This window comes from Gavia stellata, chromosome 8 (genome assembly GCF_030936135.1).
Source record: "Gavia stellata isolate bGavSte3 chromosome 8, bGavSte3.hap2, whole genome shotgun sequence".
Classification (NCBI taxonomy): domain Eukaryota; kingdom Metazoa; phylum Chordata; class Aves; order Gaviiformes; family Gaviidae; genus Gavia; species Gavia stellata.
In genome coordinates, this window is record NC_082601.1 from 33,263,467 (window position 1) to 33,288,030 (window position 24,564).

The 24,564-nt window shown below is 38.2% G+C and overlaps 1 protein-coding gene across 1 annotated transcript in view; it reads right to left on the reverse strand.

The window, feature by feature from the left end:
• The window catches only part of SLC39A10 (solute carrier family 39 member 10), a 41,016-nt gene extending 18,541 nt beyond the window's left edge, over window positions 1-22,475 (reverse strand). The window contains exons 1-3 of the mRNA XM_059820484.1: window positions 22,444-22,475; window positions 2,885-3,955; window positions 1,618-1,819 (exon numbers count right to left, since the gene is read on the reverse strand). Of these exons, the coding sequence (XP_059676467.1) occupies window positions 1,618-1,819; window positions 2,885-3,946 (1,264 nt within the window). The 5' untranslated portion in view covers window positions 3,947-3,955; window positions 22,444-22,475. The remainder of the gene's footprint in view (window positions 1-1,617; window positions 1,820-2,884; window positions 3,956-22,443) is intronic.
• Window positions 22,476-24,564: the final 2,089 nt, after the last annotated feature.

Here is a 24,564-nt window from a genome sequence, read left to right on the forward strand (position 1 = left end):
AAGCACTCATGTATAGAAATTTTCTAATTAAACTGGTTCAAAGCATGTGAAACATGACAGTTTCATACATGGTTTCGACTTCTTAATTGGCAGAAAATGCTTAAAGCTACTCTCCAAATCCTCTTGGTAATAAGGCAGGGTCAACTTACTACAATGAGACTATCCCACAAAAAATTTGCTACCATATAAAACACACATTATATTTGGTTTTCAGCAATCTTTGAACAGTTAACGAGATAGTAGCTGTGTCACTCTAGGAGATTTATGTATAACAAGTTAATTATTTTAATGACTCCAGCATTGATAAGAAAGATTACCACCAATGCATTCTTTTCAACAGTTATTAACATGTATGAGAACATAGTTACTTCAAGTTTTATTTCTAACGATGCTAATAAGCACCTACGTACTAATCAATGTTCACATTTACCAGTATTTTTATTTTCAAAACATGGACACTGTACCCAAGAGTTTTTAGATTTTTAGTATTTCACCACAGCTACACATCTGTCAACAGTTCCATTATAATATATGAAAGATAGCAGTAATAAACATATATTTTAAAAGTATACTCAGTTATGAAATCACAACAATGGACGCTGCCCTTAAAGTAACTGTTTAACAACAGTAAAAATATTTTTAGCTTGGAACTATGGTAAGAAGAAAAAAAAAAGTCTACTGATTTTTACTTAAGGCACACCAAAAAAATTTAAAACTGCCCATAGAGGATTTTGATTGAATACTTCTCATATGCTTAAGAAAGTAGTATAGAACAATTGACATTGGAAGTCAGAAAAGGGAACTGTTGTCAGAAATGGCAATTTAAATGCTCTTGTATCTTAAGTGTTTATGTTTCTTAAGTTCACAAAAAATTCTGGATGTCAATTCCACAAATTTGTATCACTGCTAGAATATAAAAATGGTAACACCTGAAATCGTATTTTCCAGTGAATTAACTGTGATGAACGTGCTGCTCTCTATTCCTGAATGAATACATCCAGGTCAAATTTATTAAGAAAATTTGTGCCAAAGTAACACTGCAACTTTCCAACTTTAAGATAAACATATGGACCACCTCAGTCACACTAAGAGAAAAAGATGTAACATATTTTAAATGATAGAAATAATCCAAACTGTGGGTGGACTTGCTCATCCCTAGAGGTCCTTCTGTCTCCAAAGATTCTGTATCTTGCTTGTGTTCCCACTACAAAAGTCCAGCATCTAAAGACATGTGGGAAGAATCCAGGCCAAAATGCCTGGTCCGTAGGCCCAGTGATAGGATGTGAGGCCTCAATGATAGAAGACAAAACAAGAAATAAAAATAAACAAACATAAGATAAGAAGTGAAAATAATGGAAAAGGATAAAAAGGTACAAGAAAGAAAGGTATGCCTCCCTGAGCCACGGTTACTTAGGAGAAGCTATTATACCATCAAACAGGATGCTATGTCTCCTGACTTAAAGCAGCATGCTGTCTCAAACTTCTTCTAGTAAATATGTTAAATTTCAACCATTCCTTTACTCTACAGTCAATGCTAAGTTGTATGACATTTCAAACTTTGAAGTTAATATTTACAACGCAAAATAATTTTGAAGGCTTTAGATATTACACACCTACCTGATGCACCTGTTTTATCTTTATTCTCAATTGATGCATTTTTACTTTTCATAAAATCTTCAAGCTCATCGTAACGTACAATACAAAGCCTTCTCTCAATCTGGTATAGCAAAGCAGGACACATGTATATGAACAACTCAGGAGATATTGGAGAGCTGGTTTCCAGACCATAGTACCGTAGCAGTTGGGTAACATTTAAGCACTGCAAGCAAATTGTACAAACAAATTAAATATGACAGCAACTACTTCATTAAAAAACTACAGTTATGGAAAATTTAACATATGATTTGAGAACCCAAACAGAAAGTAGAAACTCTGGCCCATAACATTCCACCAGCACTAAAACATGTCTAAGCTGATCTAAGTTGTTTATGAGGGGAAAGAAACAGTAAAAATACCTGCACTACAAACTCAGTCTCCAAACACATACATAATTTTTGATAAATGTCAATGAAAATGAGTTTCCATATTCTTTACCATTACACAGTACAAGCAACGAAGAAAGACCAACAGGAAAGGAATGGAAGAACATAAATCCAAAATAGGTTTTCTAACACTTCTCTCTACCTACCAACCTGCTGTGTTTGGAGTTTCATTTTTTTAATTCCGTTTAAAACCTCACAGTCAGCACTCACTCCATCTTTTCCTATCCTGACTTCTAGTTTAAAACTATGATATCAAAATGTCCTGCTTCTATAGTTAACTGTAAGGGGGAAGGGAAAGTACATTTATGGTCCTGGCAGAAATAATGGATGCTGAAGGGAGAAATGGAAGAGCTTACACTGAGCACAGCGCTACAGAAGCTACATCTACATTGCTTCAAAATCTCTTAGGACAAAGAAATTAGAAGCATGCTGAAAAGATGCAGCTGTTTCTTTTAGGAAAGAGCCTCTGTGTAGTTTCCAAAAATGTTAATGATCTTTGATTTAGAAAGAAGTCCAAAAAAGGTATGTGTGTGGGAAGTATTCATGAAAGGCAATACTTCATTGGGAAAGGAAAAAACCCCACCTGTTAGCAGGGTATCTCAGAAAGCTTTAAGCATCTCCTTTATACAGATAAAGAGGCAAGAAGATCTCTGAGAAAAGATGGGCGATGGGCAGACAGAAATGAAAACCCATAAAGTAAACTCAAAACTGTGGCAGTGACCTTCAGCGTTTTTGCTCTGCTACCTGTATTACGCAACGGTTGCAAACATGTGGGTATGCACCTTCAATTATTATGTAACAACAGTGAAAGTGAACTTACTGGTTCTCCATTTCATACTCACCTCTTCACGATCACGTTCATCTCCATTATGATCCTTATGACTACGCGTTGAAAAAATAGCATGTTTTCTTACACTAATCTGCTTATGAGGTGCTTCTCGTTTGCTGGTATGATGGTGTCCATCCTCATTACCTAAACTGGAATCTTGATGTCCATGACTAGTAGAACGATCGCTACTGTGTTCATGATGGTGTACATGCAAGTGAGATGCATCATGTACATGATCATGTTTATGAACACGATTGTGCTCATACTGATCACCTGGATCATGATCTGGAGCATAATCCCGTGTAGCATCTCCTGAAGTCTCACTGATCTTCTTTTGCTTCTTCTTCTGTTTCCGTTGTTTTCTTTCTGGCTGATCTTGAGTTGTGTTTGTCTCTGTTGAAGGTTCATGGTTCTGTTCTCCATGTTCACTATGACTAACCGAATCATTATGAGAATGATGTGTACCATTATGGTCATGATGATGGAGATGAGGGTGGTGATGATGGTGATGGCGACTCTGGTCATGAATGTGTTTGCCATCATCTTTTACTGATGGCACTACTGTGTCTCTCTCAGAGTCACATTTATGGTTTCTCTTTGCAGCCATACCAGTCATGGTTTGGTTTTCTGAATCAGAGTGGCTATGCAGATGGTTACGAGAATGAGAATGCTTTCCTTCCTGTACTTCTAAAGCATATAAGTGAGAAACATGATCATGGCCGATATCATCATGATTTATCATCACTACTTTCACCTCTCCTAAACCAAGGCTTATTAACAGTTTTTCCAGGCCAAAAAAAGATAATCTTCCATTTTCACCATACCGATCAAAAATCTTTTCAATGTAGTATTTTTGTTCATTTTCAGCTTCCAGTGTTGAAAATTTACTTGGCATAGATTCTGTTCCTCCATTCTGGAAGTAGGACGCATTTGAGATCTGATAGTCATTATGGTAGTGTACACGTCCCTCTTTAGGACCATGGTCATGTCCATCTTCATGGCAATGATTGCACTGATGAAAGATAAATGTCAGCAAACAAATGATGCAAAATTTTGTGTGCATGTGTACCTTCATCTCTGTTTCCTACAAGAAACACAAGGGGAAGCACTTAGGTGTAAAAGCAATCTCAACATTTGTACTACATGAGTATCACTCTGGTACTTTTTGTACCAGTACAACTAAATGACTCACAAATCTTTTTAGATATTGGCATGAACAGAATAGCAATTGCAGTATTTTAACTGCAGAAATTGTAGTAATGTGCTTTTCTTATCCAACAGTAAGACAGGCTCTGTGTATTTTAGAGATGCAGTCTTACATACCACACTTACAGGAGGCAGTTACAAGAAAAAGATGAGCATTTACAGTCAGTCATAACACAATATTTTTTCTGTATATTTTCAGAGGCATCTATGCTTACGATAAGCTATAATACTGCAAATCTTTTTAAAACACAAGTTACAAAAGAACAAAAATTATTTAAAAACAATACTATCTGTATTTTCTCATTTATGGGCATGACAAGCAGACAATACAGTTGAAAACCACACGTCATTTGTTCTCTTATGTGCTTCTAAAGTACCTCCACTGAACACACACGTTGCACAGTCCCCTATTTTGATTGGTAATTAGTGATTTAAAAATAAGTTGTCATTAACCAACTTCAATGTATTGCTTAAATTTTACTATTTTTAGTACTTTTTACTTACATGAGTTTCCTGATTTCAAAGAACTACGTGGACGTTAATTTAAAAATAAAGTTGTATGGAAAATGTCTGTTTATGCAACTCAAAAAATACTGTTAATGCTGACACACTCTAGCTCAAAGTCATCTAGACAATGTGGTTTTCAATTTAGCATTAAATGTAAGAAACCTTCTATTCAACATCAGGTAATGAAGAGGACACAGCAGAAGTCTATCTTGTGTTCAGAATTGAAAACAATTCACTATTTTACAAAATATGACAGCTTTATTTTGTTTACATCTGCTAGCAAAACCATACATAAAACTGGAATAATTATTATAAAAGAAACTTTTAAGAAAAAAAATCCAAGTTCATGTAAAAATGTTATCAAACTAGAAAGCTAAAGATAAGCCAAAAACTGTACTTTATGACTTCCATTTTCTAGAGACTTATTTTGTGTAGAGAATAACCTCTAAAATTTATGTTAAAAAAAAAAAAAAGAATCATTTAAACACTACCAGGGTTTTCTAGCAACACTTAATTTGTCCTGTTTGGTACCAAGCCAAATACAATGTGTAACATTTACAACAGTTCTGCTAGACACATTTAGCAGATAATCAAGCCCTCTGATCAGCAAAGGAGCAGACAACAGAAAGCAGCACAGAGCTTCCCAATCAATCTGAACAGCTGAATGACTATTTTGAACAGTTTAACAGAGTTGACTAAAATAGACAAAAGAACCAAGTACAGAAGTAGGGCTTTTACACATAACTAGTTAAAGGTAGAACATGACTGGAGAAGGAAATGAGAGCTGAGAGAAACGATAAGGACAGAGCTCCATCCACCACCCTGCTTTCTGTATACTCAGGTGCTACCAAAACACTACAGCAAATGCAAGGATGTAAAGTAATAGGAAAACAAGTCAAGTATGCTTTCATCTCTTTTTACAGCAGTTTTAGCTCCTCATACGCACCTTGACTAGAGCTGTGACTGCCCTACATTCACAAAGATGTAAGTGACATGGTCAACGCATCCTAAAATGCTACTGACTTTCAGACAAGAAATAGTAAATTTAGTTGTCCTTCTCAGGCCCACCCCAGCTGCTAACTAAAACGTGCTTCGTGAAATCAGTCAGGAAAGTGCTTTGCAGCAAACCACAAACATTTAAAGTCCATTTTAATTTCCTAAAATATTAGCTTGCTGTTTTGCACTTAAGCACTTCCAACCACATTATTGCACCAAAAAAAAAAGTTTCTTGGAAGCTCCTATACTTGCAACAGGTTGACAGAGAAAAGGAGTCAGAGGCAATAAAAAAGGAAAGGGCTACCTGTTAAAGACTTTATATAGCAAATAAATGAGTTAACACAGAAGACTGGGGAAAACGTTTTTCCTGTTAACCTCTACCAATACAAAAGATGAAAATTCACTTTTCACTGGAGCTTCAAACGCTTGCAAGATTAAAAAAAAGCACAACTCTCTTTTGCAATACCGGCCCAGTTACAGATGTAAGATCAGAAGAATATCTGTCAAATGAAGGCATCTGCATCAAAATTAATTCCAGGGACATCAGATAGGTCAGTGGATAATCATTGTATACTATTGTTTTATTTTTATACACAACTGTTCAAACACCAGTCTTGAATGACCACGGTTTGTCTCCAGTTCAATCACCTACATTCCAGTTACTGATTTAAGGGCTGTAACAACCTTTTCAGGTAATTTAGTATGATAAGTTCATCCCCAAGATTTACTGAGATATTAATTTCATATAGTTTTTTTCACTCACAGACTGTATGTAAGGCATCCTTAATGTTCTTATAAACACATCACTGGGATTAGCACCGACACCTTAAAAGCGTATCAAAGCACTTTGCAGAAGCTTTTTCCATTCTCCTTTGAGGAAACAGGTAAGTACAAGTACAGAGTTGTTACTGGTGGAGTAGAAAGAAACAGGTTGCAAATCTCTATCTAAGAGTCACTGGACTGAGTCAGCTCTCAGATTGTATGATTGTCTGGAAACTTATACCTTAACCTTTAAATAAAGAACATACGCTCTTTCTCACACAGGCTGAGAACCTGGGCTCTGTGACTGGAAGCAGAAACATTCTGGCAGTAAGTAAAGGTACTGGATTCATGACTACAGCTGGTGACAGATCACATTTCTATAGGAATATGCTGATTTTCATCAACTGAGGATTTACAACGTTGAATGTTACTTAAAGGGAAGAGCAGGTTCAGGATCTGGAATAAGCAGTTAAGGTACATGCAAGACAAATGAAAGCCCTGGGAGAAAGACAAACTTATATATGCTTGCATAGAAGATGGCAACAGCAGGTAAGTACATGCAGTATACTGTAATGCTCTAGCAAATTGTTCAGTATCTTTTGAACGTCAGTATCTCGGTACTGAAAACAGCATCTCAAGTTTAAGTAAAATTCAGTTACTCAAAGGATACTACTTTTGTAGGTAAGACACATTTTCTCCCCCTTTGCCACATAATGGTAATATAACCAGAACAAGCAAAGTAAAATTATTCTAATTTAAACAAGCATGATCCAGACTAAAATATCTCTACCAGGAAATTCATGACTAAAGCATGATCATAATCCTTTTCACAACCTCATGATCTTTTTCATGTGACTGTCTCATACAATACTACTAATACATTACTTTGAAACTTCAGTCATGCATCCCTAATTGTGGTGTTTAGCTTTGAATGGTACCTTTTCTCCATGCCCTAATGGTTAAAATCGCTTGTAACCTATGATCATGATTCATTGCTGAAATACAAGAGCTGAGGATTATCAGACCAACTTCAAAATCAATTAGATGTCTCACTATTTTCAATTAAAATAGTAATAACCCTAGCACAGTATTTTTTATCTTCTATTATATAATCTTCCATATGTTCTATTGTAATTCTTGTTACAGAACAAAGACGCTTACAAAACAAACCTACCCATCATAAAGTCTCAAACAACGTAACTATTAAGAGTTGATTATTTATTTGTTTCTTTTTAAACAAGCTTCATTATTCTCTAAGCAATTATAAACAGCTGTGATCTTTAACCTGTCAAGCAGTACTCATATGTGTAAAATACCAGAAAGCAGAAGTCCAAATTCTATACATTTCAGTTGCACAGAATTGTATATAGCTGATCTCAAGATAAGAACATTAAAACTCCTGAATCCCTTCAAAAGAATATGGAAGGGCAGCCTGAGGACAAGGCTACACCAGAGTTGAAAAAGATTCTGCCTATTATTGCTGTCAGCCTTTGCTTTATTTTATTCACTCATTTGATTCCCGGCTGCCTCCCCTCTTTCCCTCCATAGCTTATTGATGGTCTGGCACCCAAAGGGAGAGACACCAGGGAAAACATCTCCTAGCTATGTGTTGGGTAAGAAACTACAACACCCGTAGGCCAGAGCTGGAAATAACAGCACCTACTACGTTTCATTGAACTGCAAACAAGACAAAGACAAGTCTTTCAGGACGCACTCATGCAGTGGGACAGCCCCACCCTAAGTCAAGCTGCAAAGTTAGAACAAATGTGTAAATTTACAGTGGATAAGATAAGTAGTTCTACCACTCCAACTGACATTTCAGATAACAGGCACAATGCTCCCAAATGCATCCCCTCCCCTCCTCATTCATCAGTGCAAGCAAATCATTCATACTAAATGCAGTACTGATTGCACATCTATATACAAGGTTTTTAAATCAGAGGCTTGAGGTCAAAGTCCCCAAGCTGTACATCAGCAAAGAGTTATCTTTTCTGTACAGAAAACTCACAATATCGCTATGCTATCACTGTCTGCTTATGGTGTTTCAACTATTAAACTAAATGCACCTCTGATGAAATTTGGGTTGTTCATGTTTTTTGGGTTTTTTTACAGCCTTTTTCATTCAATTTCCCTTGGATACCTGGAACTTCTCCACAGTGCTTACTATTTCAACTATTCTTCTTTATAGCACTTGATTTTTGAGAAGACTTCATTTAAAGCCTGGAATATGAACATGATTTTGGGGGACATTTTTGTTTATTTATCACCAACTGCTTCACTGAAATTAGAAAACTAGTTTGATAGTTAGGCTGTACTTAAAACAAGAAACTGATTCAAATAATGTAGTCATACAAAATTCAAACTCAATTGAAGTCACAGCCATTATTTTAGTGTTCGCAACCCACACATTATGTCATTTTTTGTTAGCGTACAACACTGACTAGAATATTTTAAGTGCCCAACTTTCCTCCCCTCACCCTTTTTCCTGTCTGCTCCCAACAATTTTAATAACCTGAAATATTTGTAACATAAATGCACTGGATTTCTCCCCTTCCCATGCTCCTTCCCAAGTAATTTTAGTTTCTCTCCCTTTTTGTTCAACTTTCTTCCCTTGCTTTCTTTGAAGAATGTTCTGCCCTTTTTTTTTCTATTTACAGAAGACATCTTCGAAAAATGTCTTTGACTCCTCTAAGTAGTTACTCAGCTTGAATGACACAATGACTAAAGTACCTTAGCAAGACTTCATGGGCAACCAGAAGTTTCACACCAAACAAAAATACCAAACACACGCTTCAGTGAAGAAGAACTGAGAAAGACAAAAAATGTTAAAAATAAAGACAAAGCAACATTCTTACCAAATTAAGATATTCTCTCTGTTCAGCACTGAAAAGTTAAGCACTTACATCATTCATTTCTATTATGAACTGCTCAGAGTAATAGCTCTATGAGAAATGGCAATTTTTTTTTTAAAGAGAAGAGGTAAGTATTTCTTGAAATAAAGCTACTGACTACCTAAAGACAGTTTTTCTTACAATTCCTGAAAATTAAAATTCTTTCTTATATTGCAGGTATTTACTCCAACGTACGTGCAGGAGAGATGTACAGCAGCCCCCCACCACTTCCACTCCAGCAACTGTGCAATTCTTCATACTAATACTCAGTTCAAAAAAAGGCTGAAATCTGAAAATCCAAATGAACTTACTCATTAATTCCTACATTTCAAGTTTTTAACAAATGCCAGAATATGAAGTCCTATTAATCTAGCACACATTTTTAAGATAAATGATTTTTTAAAAAATTAATGTGAAATTAATATATTGCTGTTACTGAAAGACACTTTTAAGAAAGCCATAAAAACATTTAATTAAATAATAATCTCATTTTCTTTTATCAGTCTTAAGCTGACATTAGCTTCTGGATATACAAATAGGAAAACATGCTACAGATCTAAAAAGTTACAATTAACAATTTCTAACTTTAGTTCTCACCCATCTCCTGTATTTTCTTCCCTCTTCAATTTCAGTGAAACAGGTTTGTGGATTTAAGTAAAACTCATTCATTTGAAAACCTACAGCCCAGTAGGAGGGGCACTTTGTAAGAACAGAGCATTAACTAATTGATCCAAGCCATATTTGCTAAGTTAAAACCAGATAAGACTTAAATAGTACAGAAAGCATTTATGCATAACTGAACACACCATGAAAACTTTTCAAAAATCTGAAATATGAAGTATCTGAAATGCCAAATCCCCAGCATACTAGAAAATGATCCTAAATTAATACGGCAGAAATCTACTAGCTCAGTTATCCAGAAAGGCGCATTTATTTTATTTTGAACAGAAAAAACCTGGACAGCCTTCTTCAAAAGGACAGTTATTTGTATGAAATTGCCGAGTAGAGGATCCTTCTCCGAGCTCAAAAGAATATAAAACCACCGAAACAGTTGGAAGGTCTGTAAGTATTAGTTCTGCTTACCAAGAATTAATTTTCAGTCTTTCATCTATAAACTGTATGTAGTGCATAAAACATCTATTAATGCACAAAATTTATAACAGAGCTGGTTTAATTTTGTGCCACTATTTCACTGTTCAATTAGGTCCTATTAAGATACCAGTGCTTGTAAGAATGAAATACTTGAAAAGATGAACCAGTTACACCTGCATTTTAATATTTTATTTTTCTACTGAAAGCAAGCAAATGTTTTTGTTAGAACTAGGGCTGAAGTTCAACAAATATTTTAAGATGGTGTTGCATTTAAAGCAGTGGTCCTGCCCTCCCCCACTGCTTCATTCACTCATTCCCATTCCCAGAAAACCATTTTTGTCTACCAGCACATTTGTTTGCTGATCTGTTCACTACGCAGCTGTACAACTAGATTCTGCTGAAAAATAGCCTAGAAAAAGAAAAAAAGATTATTTTCAAGACAGATTACTTTTCCTATCTGGTTCACTGTGCAGCTGCACAAACACCACAGTCCACACCAAAAAAGCAATCTTGCTTTTGGTGGTAACACCAGCTGACAGATTTGGTTGATCTGCAACCTAACAAGAGTATTTAGGCTATAGCACAAATAAAACAACCAGCCACCTCAAAATGTACTCAAATAACACTGAAAAAACAGCAGTGGACAAATTTCCTATTGAAAGCCATTTGAGAATAATTTCTCCAACCTTCCCTTCCACACAGAATATAATAATGTTTGCAATAAAGTGTTAAAACCAGTTGCAGGATTTTTATTCTTAGTATAACTTAAATCACTATACCTATTGCATCCTGGTGCTATGTTAAAATACTTGCAGTATGTTACAAGGCATTAAAGGCATGTCTTTGATCTGTGTTTAATTCCCACACTATTACAATAAAAAACCCTCTATCCCACCTACAATCCAAAAAGGAATTATGCATGTCTACTATTAAGCTGATGACTCCTCTCACTTTAAAAAAAAAAAAAAAAAAATTTACAAAAGCTATCAAATATAAAAGTCCACTGAAAAGTGGGACTAAGACATGTTTCTTTTACATGTGCTATGCCAAATCAGTGCCTCGTGGTTTATGATTATTAAAGTCCATTTCTAGAATTTAAAGGTTGCAAATTTTTTACTTGACAACATATACCATTGATTCAAATCTGTATTTTTCAATAGATTTAATTAATGAACCACCATCACAGACTTTTATAAGGCCCTCTGTCAACATGCCATTCAAATTCTTTTTAGCAAATTCATTCTGTCAGAGAACAAACCAAATGAACTACTACTTCTACTACTAGAGAGAACTTCTACTACTACAATGCCTTAGGCAAGAAAACAGCCTTCTTTTCCTATGGGTGTAAAGGAAATTTGGGAGACAACAGGCAACTACTGGAACCACTCACATCTTGAGCTCGTGGATTCCCAAAACTGTCTTTGTTCAATAATTGTGGGAGACAAAAAAGTGTTTGTAAAGACATCTCGGCAGATTCAGAAGTAGCACTTAACCAGTCTGATGTGTGACAGAAAATAGTACATATTTCAACAGGCAGATCCACCAAGAAAATGCCCAGCTGAACCAAATTGTGTAATTTCCATCACATTCCAAATCAGACCTCAATAGAAGTCATAGCATTGCTTAGCTCTCATTTATTTTAGCCAAGATTATTGTGAAGATCTACATGGCTACTCATCACAGGTTTGTGTGATGATCGAGGCAACCACTCAAACTGATACAAGTACTGGTTGGCTTCAAACATCACTCACCATGAACTACTAACCTTTCTTAACAAGGTATTAAAGCAACTTTGAAGGGACACAACTTTGAAGCAAATTAATTAAAATGCAGTATTTAATACCCAGTATTAATCTTCCTGCAAGATTAGAGACAGAAAAGGGGAAAGGAAGCAGAATCCTTAGAGCCTTAATCTAAAATGCAAGCAGAGATATCTTCTTAGCCAATCAAATTAAAAATACTGATGGGCTAAACCTGAAATCTTAAAAATACCATTATGTATATGTACTTCCCTGTGCCACCACCTTGCAAGTGCAGGCACATTCCAATAGCAACACAGACAAGCAAGGACAGATACTATGGAAAGTGAGACTGCATTACCAGTTTTTCTAAAACTAAATCACAATTAGAGATATGTAACCTAGGCTATGTTGTGTAGCATTATAATTTCATCAAGTATCAGTTCCTGGCTTTTACAGTAACTATAATTTGGTACATTCTTCTTCTAGTACCTCTCCTGAAATATGGATGCTCCTGTATCATTTTCCTTGAGCGTCACCATGTCTTCTTCCTTTCATGGTAAATTTGATTCAATACTATTGTGGTCACCATCCTTCTCAGTGGGATCACTAGGACATTAATGTTTCCTATGTCACTCCTTGGATCACTGACATCTTTCATCTTCATTGATTATTGTTTTCCCTTGCTATTGGGGGTTTCTTCATTTTACATTATTCTATTACTTCTCAAGGCTCTATGTAATTTCTATAACCTATTTCTGTAAAGAAAGAACACTTTTTATCAGAAACCCACTACTTTGATACACCCTCCCAATTACCCGAAACCTGTCAATTTTAGTTAATGAGCAAGTGAACCAACTTCTTGTGGTTTTTCCAGTATTAAAATCTGAAATTGCTCCTACTGTCATACTATGGTACAAGAAACACAAAAAAAAAAAAAAAAAAGAAAGGGAGCTACTTGCTGTCTCTAACCTTTAACACAAGTGATCAGTAAGTGTATCTTGAAACAAATCCACTATTTTGGAAGAACAAGACCATCCTGATGAATCAAGAGGCACATTCTGCAAAGGGTGGTGTAAAATATTTGTAGTTTGTCTTCTGGATGAACAGAAATAGTTTGGCAGCCTTCCACTGAAATTATGGGTTATCAAATTTCTCTGAGAAAGATGTTTTATGCTCTTTGCCACCGACAGCTGAAAGCAAATGAAAACTGGACTTTATCTCTAAAATCAAAGGGTTAATAGTCATAGAATCATAGAATGGCTTGGGTTGGAAGGGACCTTAAAGATCATCTAGCTCCAAACCCCATGCCTGGGCACGGACAACTTCCCTTGTAAACATCCCTCTCCAGCTTTCTTGTAGGAGAGGGCCTTTTTAGTAGTTGGTTGTGACCATTATTTCACAGGTTCAACTTCAAAAATATTTAAGATTCACAGAATGTAAGCATGAGTTCCTGTAACAAACACTTTATTATTCCATGGATAGTGAAGTCAACATTTGCTGTCAAAAATACCGTCCCTCCTTCCCTCTCCTTTTGGTAGTGTAATTGACAGTACATCACCCCCTTCCAGAGTCTGCTGAGCACATCACAGTCATATTACAAAATACTTGACTGTGATCATATTAAAGCTATCCAAAATAAATGCATTATGGTGATCAGGGTTGCACATCTTTTCTACAAAATCAAGCCAATTAATACTACTGTGTTTCAAATTACGTGTTTAACTAATTAATAGACTATGATACAGACTTGTGGTAGAAGAGGGCTTAAACCACCAGGGTAAACTGACAGAAATCTACCAAACTGATACACATCAGCAAAATTAAAATCTACTGGAAGAACCGGTTAAGAATCAAGACAGTTACAGCCCATCTACACCTCCAAACATATTTTATTTTTAACATCTAAAATAGCTCAGTGTAAAATATCATTAAACATAAACAGTATGAGTTTAATCCTGAGAACAGACAAACTTTTGATTCCAGTCAACCACAGCTGAAGATACCTAAACATTTGTGTGCTGTTAAAAAAGTCTGAGGCTTTACTTTTCTTATTTCTAGATGCACAACAGTTTCTTGTGAATCCTCTGATCCTCTTTATAGTCATTTAAGTTTTTATGGTATCTAGCCACTGGAATAACATGCTATCTCCCAGCAGGCCACCGCATTGCCAGGTTAAGAAGCTGAAATACTTCAATAAATACGTTGGCTATTTGGCACTCAAACCTGTATTTGGCTAATGTTATACCACAGTCCCTGATGAGAAAAGTGTTCAACACAGGGGGAAATCTCATAACCTGATACCTGAATAATAAAGGCTGAAGTACCTTTTTTTAGAAATTTGGCAAGGCTAACAATATATCTTATCTTTGGCCAACAAAACTGTATCCTCAAAGCAAAGCACAACAAATAAGCAAAAATACTAAAAAATATTTTCCTGCCTGATAAACTTAAGTTCACTCTTTATAAATTTCTGATTAAACTACATGTACTTTCTAGCATTCAGCTTTAACCTTCATAAGGTAAATCTAACGTTTAAAAAGTATATTACTGGTAATAGGACTGTGAGGGAGTTATCTGTGAGACTGTGAGGTAATTAAGTATCATGCTTTGATTATTGCCAAGAAAAGTAAAACCAAAGCAAACCATAACTGCATGTACAGAACAGAAAACAGCAGAGCACACAAGGTATCATTTCAGTATTTCACTATTATTCAATCATTGCTTGGAACTACTACATGACATATTTGATAAGATATGGGCAAAAATTCAGAAAAAAAAAAGTATTTTTTCATAGTGAAAATACATTCCTTTTATTTGAAGAACAATATACTCCTCTCAATGTTTCACTTTGAGAATATTTTGTTTATAAAATGTAATTAATCCTTCACCTTTCATGTCCACATTCTGAATTTATTGTTAACAATTAAGCTATGATGAGAGAAAATTCCAGTAAATTAGTTTGTAGAACATCTCAGAATTTCCCCTAAAGTGACAATTTTCCTTTTTCAATTTTATTACTATTTTAAGAACTCAACAACGGTACATTGTCTTATTCCAAAACACCGTTTTGATTTGTCCATAGTCCAATTAACAAAATCCCCATTAAAATATTAAATTCATACATTTTTAAGAGGTTCTTGGATTAAACTATACTGCAGTAAAACTATGAGAGGTGTTCCTATGCATCAAAGGCTAAAAAGTACCATAATAATAACTCTTTCATTAGACAAATGGAGACACTTAGCACTGACAGAACGGCAGTTTCTATGGGGAATGCAAGACAAAGTATGGTCTTCAAAGAGAGTGAAAGTATTTTTACATCACCTAGCATAACTGTTTACTGCAAATAATTTGAACCACAAAGTCTGATACAAAGAAAACAGAAGTGAGTAACAGTAATTTGCTATAGTTACTGCATTCTTATTAAAGCATCTCATCTTAATCCATTAAGAGTCAGCATAAAACCCTCACAGCCCTCTCCCTACTATTGAACTTACATAGTTAGCAAAAGCCAGCATGAGAATTTTTGCCCAGAGCCACTAAAAATGAACTTCTGCTGAGACTCTGTTACTGCTTACTCTGCAAGATGCAGATACATAAGTTTAGACAACACACTTTACAAAACTCAATCTCTTACCTGTAGTACAAAGGCAGTAACTGTGTTAAAAAAAAAAGTTTTAGCATGGGAGGCAATTTAGGCTGTTTTCCTTTGACAACATGCAAACAAAATGAAAGTCCAGAATACATTATAAGTATTAAGAAATTAGCTATGGGCATATTACAATAAAAAGCTAAATTTTTTATATACATCCTGCTGCAACTACTGTGTATTTACTGAATATATGGTACAAGTCTTGAGAGCAACTGGACAATTCAAGCACTGTTAATAGAATACAATGCCTCTGCTAGACAATTGCCTCAATATGCAGTTCAGAACAGGAATGATGGAAAGTCTATCCTGTTTACGTATTTTATCAGATATCAAATAAACAGGAATATTTTACTTTTAGCATAAAAATGTCACAATAAATGATACGGTTTGCATTTCATGGACTGAGAGTACTTATCAAGGTAGTGGAGCCCTAATGAAAAGAGGTCTTTCTTTACAGGAATGGATTACAGAATTTGCATAGAGCTTTGAGAAGTAATATCAGTTAATCAGTTAAAACATAGTGTACGATATTCCACTTGACAGTAAAGAAGCTCTTCTGGACTGCTCTCTATATGATATGAACGAAGTAGTACCCACAGTGGCAAAATAAGACTTAGTCAGACTTAGATGCATACCTGATCACTATTCCCCCTTATAGGAAAGACTCAGTTGTGGTGTTATTAGTTATTTTGCAAGGTGAGTTAAACTCAACTTTCAGTTGTACAAATGACATATAGTTACTATCACAAACAACCTTAGAACCAGTCATCCTAGGATACAGTGCTACTCAGTCCCACTTAAAATGCAAATCAGTATTAATAAAGAGATAAATTGCTAAAAAAAATTCCACATCAATAATCACATTGAGTAACACCTATTCGAGAAGGCTACCTTAGAGATCACATATATTTTTCCTTTGTTTTGCTTTGATACTCCAAGTATGGTTGCACGCTATCATCAGCAATTAGCTCGGTTAAAAGAGGAACTATTTATAGATATCCAACCACCAGCTATAAATCAATTATCCTTTACAGTTATCCTTCAGAATTCAAGGTATTATTTTTGTCCATTAATAATCATCATACTGCAGTAATAAAAATGCAGCTGTAATAAAAATGCACAAAGATCAGTTTATGAATGTGGTACAAGTCAGGTAATCTTGAGATATCTATCTTTACATATAAACTGTATGACAGCACCTATCTGGAATTCACATTTTACTATAGTAGTCTTTACTAGGAGCTGTGATTGGAAACTATTTCTAAAGCCTTTATAACCTACATGCAGAAACACTGCACAAAGTTTCTGTTGCGGAGTATAATTTTATGCAATCCTGCAATCTTGCATAAAACTTCCTTCGTACATTCTTAATCCGAAGAGCTTTTTATCTCATGCATGCATTTTATCTTACAAAAAGACTAACCACAGGAATACTTTTACAGGACTTCATTTGATTAATGAGTTTCAGACATGATCATAGCTATTCATTAACTTCCACTATTATGCAGACTTTATCTCAATTCTAGATCGATTTAGCTACCTAGTATCAATGACTTCGAAAGTGTCTTTGTCACTTAAGCACCGAATTGAAAGCTTACAGAATACAATTTTCTGTACCTCTTAACAGTTCAGAAGCTGTAGAGCTCTAACTCCTCTCTAGTTAATACTCCACATTTTGTACATACTTGATACTTAAATACTGAGATGATGTGACTGTCAACACAGAAAAAAATAGAAGGAGGTTTCTACAGCAAACTTCATCATAAGACCACAGATACATTCCTCCTGAGTGAAAACAAGGTTTCTCTTAGGACTGGTCTTAAAAAAAAACCACCAACAAAAAAAAACCACCAAACCCAAAACAAAACAAAAAACAAACAAAACAAAAAACATACAAAACCCCCAAAAAACAAACCTGGAGATTAATTTTACTAATTTTCACTGCCTGAAATTTTTAATAAACACAAGCACACTGATCCACAGCTTGCTAGGTTCATTTTGCTGAGGTTCAAGGTCTGTTCAGGAATATTTCTTACTCTGTTCATGTTGTTCACAGAGCAGCAATAACAGACAAATATACCTACATTCAGGCTCTCCAATAGACAATGCAGTATAAATTCTATAATAGGCCCATCTGTTTTAGTAGCAGTCTAATTCTGCATTAGTAAAACCAGCAGATGTTCTTCACTCTCATCCTACTGCTTTGGAAAGCAGCAAGCAATAGAAAAGGTGATAGCCAGATGAGAATGAAGCTCCTAGGTCATCAAAAGCTGAGAGAGAAAAGACAACAGCTGAGTCATTCCTCCTCTGCAGCAACAGACAAAGAAGTCACAAAATGGAAAGAGAAGATGAGGCAGCACAACGTGATACCTAGAAGATGAAAACATTTCCAGTGTAATGAACCGTGTCCCTGAGCATGGGTACAACACCGTACATATAATTTCAGCGTCCCTTCTTCTCATAAGCTTTTGAGACGAACATCAGGAAACCATCATCTTCCCAGTCTTTCATGCTAGCTTCCAGCTTTTTGGGTATTAAAACCTGTAGAGGGTTTGGATTATCACAAAAGGTAACAAAACACAAGTGACTTCAAACAATTATAACTTTTCTACTCAGATTTCTATTACATCAAAAAAACTGGAGAAATGACACTGATGCAATTAGCACAGAAAATATTATGAATAGGTGGACTGATGCAGTGCATACTTTTCTTTCCTTTAGATTACAATGTAAGCAGGACATGGCTTCCAGCTTTTCAATCAGTTCTTTAAACTTCAAAAAAATCTAGTTTTATTAGCTTTGCCTAATTGGTACACACTTCCTTAGCAGACTTTATTAGGTATATTTCAAATAATATCTCAGTTGCAATTTAAGAATGACCTAAAAACAATCTAAATTCTTTCTGCATCGGGTGTTACTTCAGGCCTTTATCAGCAAGCTAAAATTACTATTTCTCGTTTAAGATAACTTCAGTAGCCCACCCCCAAAGATGAATACTTTTCATATAATAAAATTGTTTTAAATAATTGCTCTCTAAATTAAGTTGGACTCCCACGGAAAAACAGAAAGTTATACTGATTTTCTTCACATTAGAACAGAAATTGCTTCCTGAAAGGCATAAATTCTTAGTATTCACAGAACTCTCCCTGCACCTAAAGCTCAAGTCTGTGAAAAGCATACCTACACAAGGAACAGAAGAACTGTGACTAAACTCTCCTTCTTTGAAACTTCTACTGACATTTTTAAATGTGTTAAGAAAAAAGCCACGATACGTTCATTTGACAATTCTGAAAACATGCTATAAAATAGCAAACATTCTGACAGTTGCTAAGTCAAACTGTGAAGAAAATGGAATGAGATTTTCTCGTTCTGGTATCGTTTTCATTGTTGACACATGCAGTTATGCCTGTCCATCCCTGATTCCGTAGAACAGTTTGTAAAGATGCCATGATTTTTGCACTAAGGTTCACCACAGTTAAGGACCGAATCTTATTGTACAGGAAAACTTTCATGGAATGGAGCTTAGCTTTTAAGTAGTTTGTGTACTTCTAATTCAGTAGTTCCATCTGATGAAAACACTGTTTCCAAATCCAGACTGATTTATCTTATCACTGATTTACCAAGTGCCCATCATACGTTCAAAATAAACTTCCACTTCTGTAAAAACTGTGACAGAGACAGGAATAACAAAGTCATCACAATAGGCACAATCCTGATCAAATGACGTCAAAACCGGACAGCCAAAGCAAACAAGTCCAAACATACTTCCTTTGGGTCTATACACACCCAAGCTTCAAGTCCATGTGATCTGGACACTACTTACAAGTTTATTCCCACTCAAATCAGCCATTGCTTTGCAGAAAATGTATTATGAATAGAAGTATCTAAACTACAGTTGCTTGACTTACCTAGTGAAGACCACAAAGGAAATCTATGCCAGGTTGGATATATTCATTTTTCCATGAGTATACATTTATCTTATTTGTGTTAAGTCAAACTACACAAAAAGTACCTATCTTACTAAGGTTTCCTATCGAATATTCAAAAGGAATGGTTTATTAACATATAAGGCCCAAGCACCATATGCACTCAATATCCTGCTGACTTTTCACAGTATAACTCTAGAAGATGGATATTGTTACAGTGTCACATAAATCTTCGTTTGAGATCACTAACTAAAAAGGAATATTTCCAAGCACTGTAGCAGATGAAGGTCAGCAGCAGGATCTGTGCTTTTTCATGAGAAGCAAATTTTCTGGAACATGCCTGAATTACCCCGATGATCCAATTTCACTAGATTTTTTTTTTTTTGTAATGCAAGAAACAAACACCCAGACAGCTAAGCCTGTGAGCATATTTATGCCATTTTAAACCACAACTTTTTTATAATTGCACATTTTATGACTGTTTGGATACATACTCCAAACTTAGCACCTGTTTTTTATTTAAGCCAACCTGGAAAGCACAAAGACCTACATGAAAGCAAGGAATATTAATTAAAACAAACCTCATTGTTTTGGAGAATTTTTTTACGCAGGCAGAATCTTCTTTCATGGTGCCTATTCCAGACAGACAATTGGGTATGATCCTTCTACATCCACCTTCTGTGGACACTAAGGCACACTCCCATATGGAACTGCCACCATTAATCTCATAAAACATACACAATTAACTCACAGTCTATATACAGGCCCTATTCTCTTTTAGAAATAGACTGCATGGCTGCATACTTTTTTCCTCAAATGTATCTAAGTGTTGAAAGCAGTTTAAAAAGAAGCGCTGCAGGACATCACCACAAATTCTATTTTAACAGTTGTTTTAGAACAAAAAATCGTTAGGAAAGTCTATAGTCACGCTGGTCTCGATGTTCTTGGGAACCACAGAACTTTTTCATGTTTTCTCCTTATATAATCATACCAGAGTATTAGCCTAAGAAGTAACCATTAATAAGTCTAATTCTTGCTTTGGAGTTGAGTAGCATGCCTCACCAGTCCACACAGAATACCTATTCCCCTACGCATCTAACAGAAAGCACATTCTTAAGTGAAAGAAAATCCAAGTGCTTTCTCTGTTAAAACAGAATTTTTAAAACCTAACAGGATACCTGTTTTGAACAGAAAGAGTTTTCTATTTTTATGTCATTGTTATCTCTTATTACTACCCAAAGGGACACCAGAACATACCCGTTGGAACCCCCCCAGGGAATTATTTTGCTAACTAGATGGCAATTGCTTCCAGATTTCTGCAAACTAACCAGGCCTTCCAGTGTGCATTTCTCAATGCTGCATCAGGCTTCACATGTTACAGGTTCCCCCAGTATTACAGTACAACATCCCATCTTAATAAAAAAAAAAAGGTGATTGTTACTTGAAGACCTATAGTGTTTGGAGTGCTAGAAACCAGGATTATTTCTAACTCAGGCAACTCTTGCTCAGAGGCAAGAGTTTAAGAGCTAGCAAGTATGAACGCTTCTACAGAAGCCCCCCAAAAAAGACAATGATAACTAAAGATTTTAAAAGAGTGATTTTATTCCAAAGTTTCAACGTTAAGGATGTGTTTCCAAAGGATGCAGCGTAAGTAGTAGAAATAGTTGAGAACAGTGAATCAATTCCTTTCACTCATGATTTCTGGTACAGTGTACTACAACCAGTGACAAAATCTCCTGACCCTTTCTTACCTTTTTTTACGTGCCGGTTACAGCCTAAGTGCGATTTCTGCAGTTGCTAACGCTAACTAGGGACTTCAAGCCAAGCAAGACTTAATTGCGTGGCATGTTCATCCATTATCACCACACTGCCCCCGAACAAACATGGCAAAGTACTACGTGAGTCCTTCACAGACACACCACCGAAGCTCACCCCCCCGCACGCGACTCTCTGCAGCACCCTGTGCGAAACGGAAAGGGACAGCACCTTCTACCTACGCTCGGGGCCTCCACGGGGCCGCGCAGAGACGGCTCCGCAGGGACGGGGCACTCCCAAACCGCACTCAGAACAGGAAGGGTGCGAGAGGAAAGTGGAAGAGCTGACGCGAAGGAGCGCTACGTGCAAACCGAACCCGGGAGGCGACAGAAGCCCCCCCGGACAGAGCCCAGCCTGCAGCGGGCCGCCCGCCCGCCGCCCCGGCCACGCGCGCCCGCAGGTCGCAGCGGGAGCCCGCGGCGCCCCCCGCCAACCGCCGCATCCTGCCGCCCCCTCTTTTCTCTCTCCGCCCAGAGCGGCCAGGGCAGCTACAGCCCCGTAGCCGCCGCCGCCACATCCCACTCCCCTCGTTAAAGGGGGGGGGGGGGGGGGGTGGGCGGATTTACCTGCCGCATGCTCGACTCGAGGAGGAAGAAAGGGGGTGGGGGGATGCGCCAGGGCCGCGGCGGCGCCTCGCGCTCCGCTGCCTCAGAGGGAGAGGCCGGGCACGGCCCTCCCCCGAACCGCCGCCCCCCCAGACCCCCGTCGGCCTCCCTCGCCCACCCGCACAGCCCCAGGCCCCGCGGCGGGTCTCGCCGCCGCCGCCACGTGATGAGGCGGCCGCGCCGCCGTGTCCCCCGCGTGCCGCTCCGCATCCCGGGGAAGGTGGTGTCCGTTACTGCCGATCGTCACCGGTTCCTTCACCCCGTCCGCAACCCCTGCCCCCCCCCTCCCGCCGCCAGCTCGGGGCTGGCCGCCACCCTCACCGCAGCGCCGGCCGGTTGTGGGGGAGGGAATGTAAACAAATGGGGTTTTATAGCTACCTCACTCGAGTGCCGTGTGCATCTCCCTCTCCGCTCGGTACCAAACCGCCGCGGCGCCTCCTCCTCCTCCTCCTGCAGCTCCTGCCGCCGCCGCCGCTACGCTATTCACCAACCACGGCTACGCCAAGCCCCGGCGCGCTCTCCACGCTCACCCCTACGCACCATGCGGATCGGACTACACACGCGTCCCCGCAGCCCGCTTTACCCAATGCGGAGCCATTTCCTCCCCTCCCCCCTCCCCCCTCCTGCTGCTTCACTCCCCCCTCTCCTGCTCCACCACGGACTACGAAAATGGCGTAGCGCCTGTCTGCTCCCCCCCCCCGCCCCTCCCCGCGGCGGCTTGCGCTCATCACTCAAGCGATCGGGGCCGGGAGGCGGCCGCGGGGCAGCAGAGCGGCGGACCCCGGGCTTCGGGCGGCACCGGCGGTAGCTGTGCCGCCCGCGCCGTCTGCTCTGGCGAGCGCTCGCGCCAAGGGCTGCCGCGATGTCGGCTGTCGCACAGCGGCCGCGGGGGCCGGGCGAGGCCCCGGCCCAGAGCCTTGCGGCCCCCCGGGCGGGAGGCCGTGGGGGGAAGAGGAGCCGCCGCCCGTGCCCCGGCGCCGTGGGTCGCTCGGGCGGAGGGCGGCCTGGGCCGCTGCCCCGGCGGCGCACAGCCGTCCGCGCGGCGCAGAGCAGGGCCTGCCGCAGGCCTCGGGGCCGGGCCTGCGCTGCCCCCTCTGCAGGCGCGGATCTGCCGGGCCTCCCGCTGGCATGGGGAGAAGGGGTCTGTCGGGAATAAAGGGACATTTCATGGAGAGAGCTTGGCTTTCGTACCGAGATACCTTTCCGAGAACGAGATGCGTATTTATTTAACTCTAGAAAATCCTGTCAGGCTTGCTCATGAAATAAAAGCAAAACCTGTTTATCTAGATGACAAACATGCCCCCTTTTCGAGGTGGAGCCCCTCATCACGATACATTCGATTCCTAGACAACAGCTACGGAACTAAAAAAAAAAAAAACAACAACTTAGGTTAAGTTAAACCCCTTACTACTACAACAGTGAGGAGCAGTAGACATCTTGGTTTATAATGCAAGTCCTACCATACGTAAGAGTCCTTCACATCAAATACTATTTTAAAATAAACCTGCTTATTTTGTAATGGTTATTTATAGAAAGTATGTTCAAAGGCTGAAGCGCAGTTGTAGGAACATTTCAAAGAAGTTTTAGGCCGTTTCATTTTTGTGTGAGTAATTTACATAAAATTTTCACCACCTTTTCTTCCAAAAACAACTTACTTTTCCATAGCAGGCTTCAATCTAGAAGCAAACCAACCTCCCCACTATTTGTTTACAAGGCATACATTTTTCTTTTAGACTCTATTATTACTGGATTGAACTAATTCACCTAATCCTTTCTAAACTTGTCCCTTTGTTAAACCAGATGATTCATACCAGCTCTACCTTAAATCTGGCCTGGCAGAGCCAGAATCCAATCCTAGCCCTAGTCCTATCTCAATCCAAGCCTTACCCCACCGTTATCTACCCTGATAGCCTCCCAAAGCTATTATGTGAATTTTTTCTTGGTGACGTATCCCTAGAAAACAAAACCAGTTTAAAATACAAAAAATGTAAAGGATTAATAGTGTCTGTTTAGAACCCAAAAGAAGGTATCTGTAAGACTCCAAAAAAACATGTAAGCACAAAACTGAAGTCACAGTGCAAAAGAAAACCAGAGTAAACTTTTCTAGAAAAGATGAATATTCATTATAATGCAGATAATGTGACAAACTGATAAAGAGAAAAACACGTAGACCTATCAAACAGTTCTGGACCTAAGCCCACATCAGCTTTGTCTGTTATGCTACACCAATCTTTTGGTATGTGATGCTGAATCTTTACTGAACTTCTCCAGTTACTCCTTTTTTTTTTTGCCATCATTTTCATGTCTCAGATTTTCTAATTTCAAATGTCCTCCAACACCTTTTTCTCTCTTTAGTATTTATTTTGAGGCAAAAAAAGGCAAAAAAAATAACACCTACATCCCCTCTCTCATTCTTTTCCAAATATCTTACCGAATCAATCATTAGAATACAAACCACACTCGTCCAAAAATTTGACAACCTCTGCTCAGGTCAAGTTT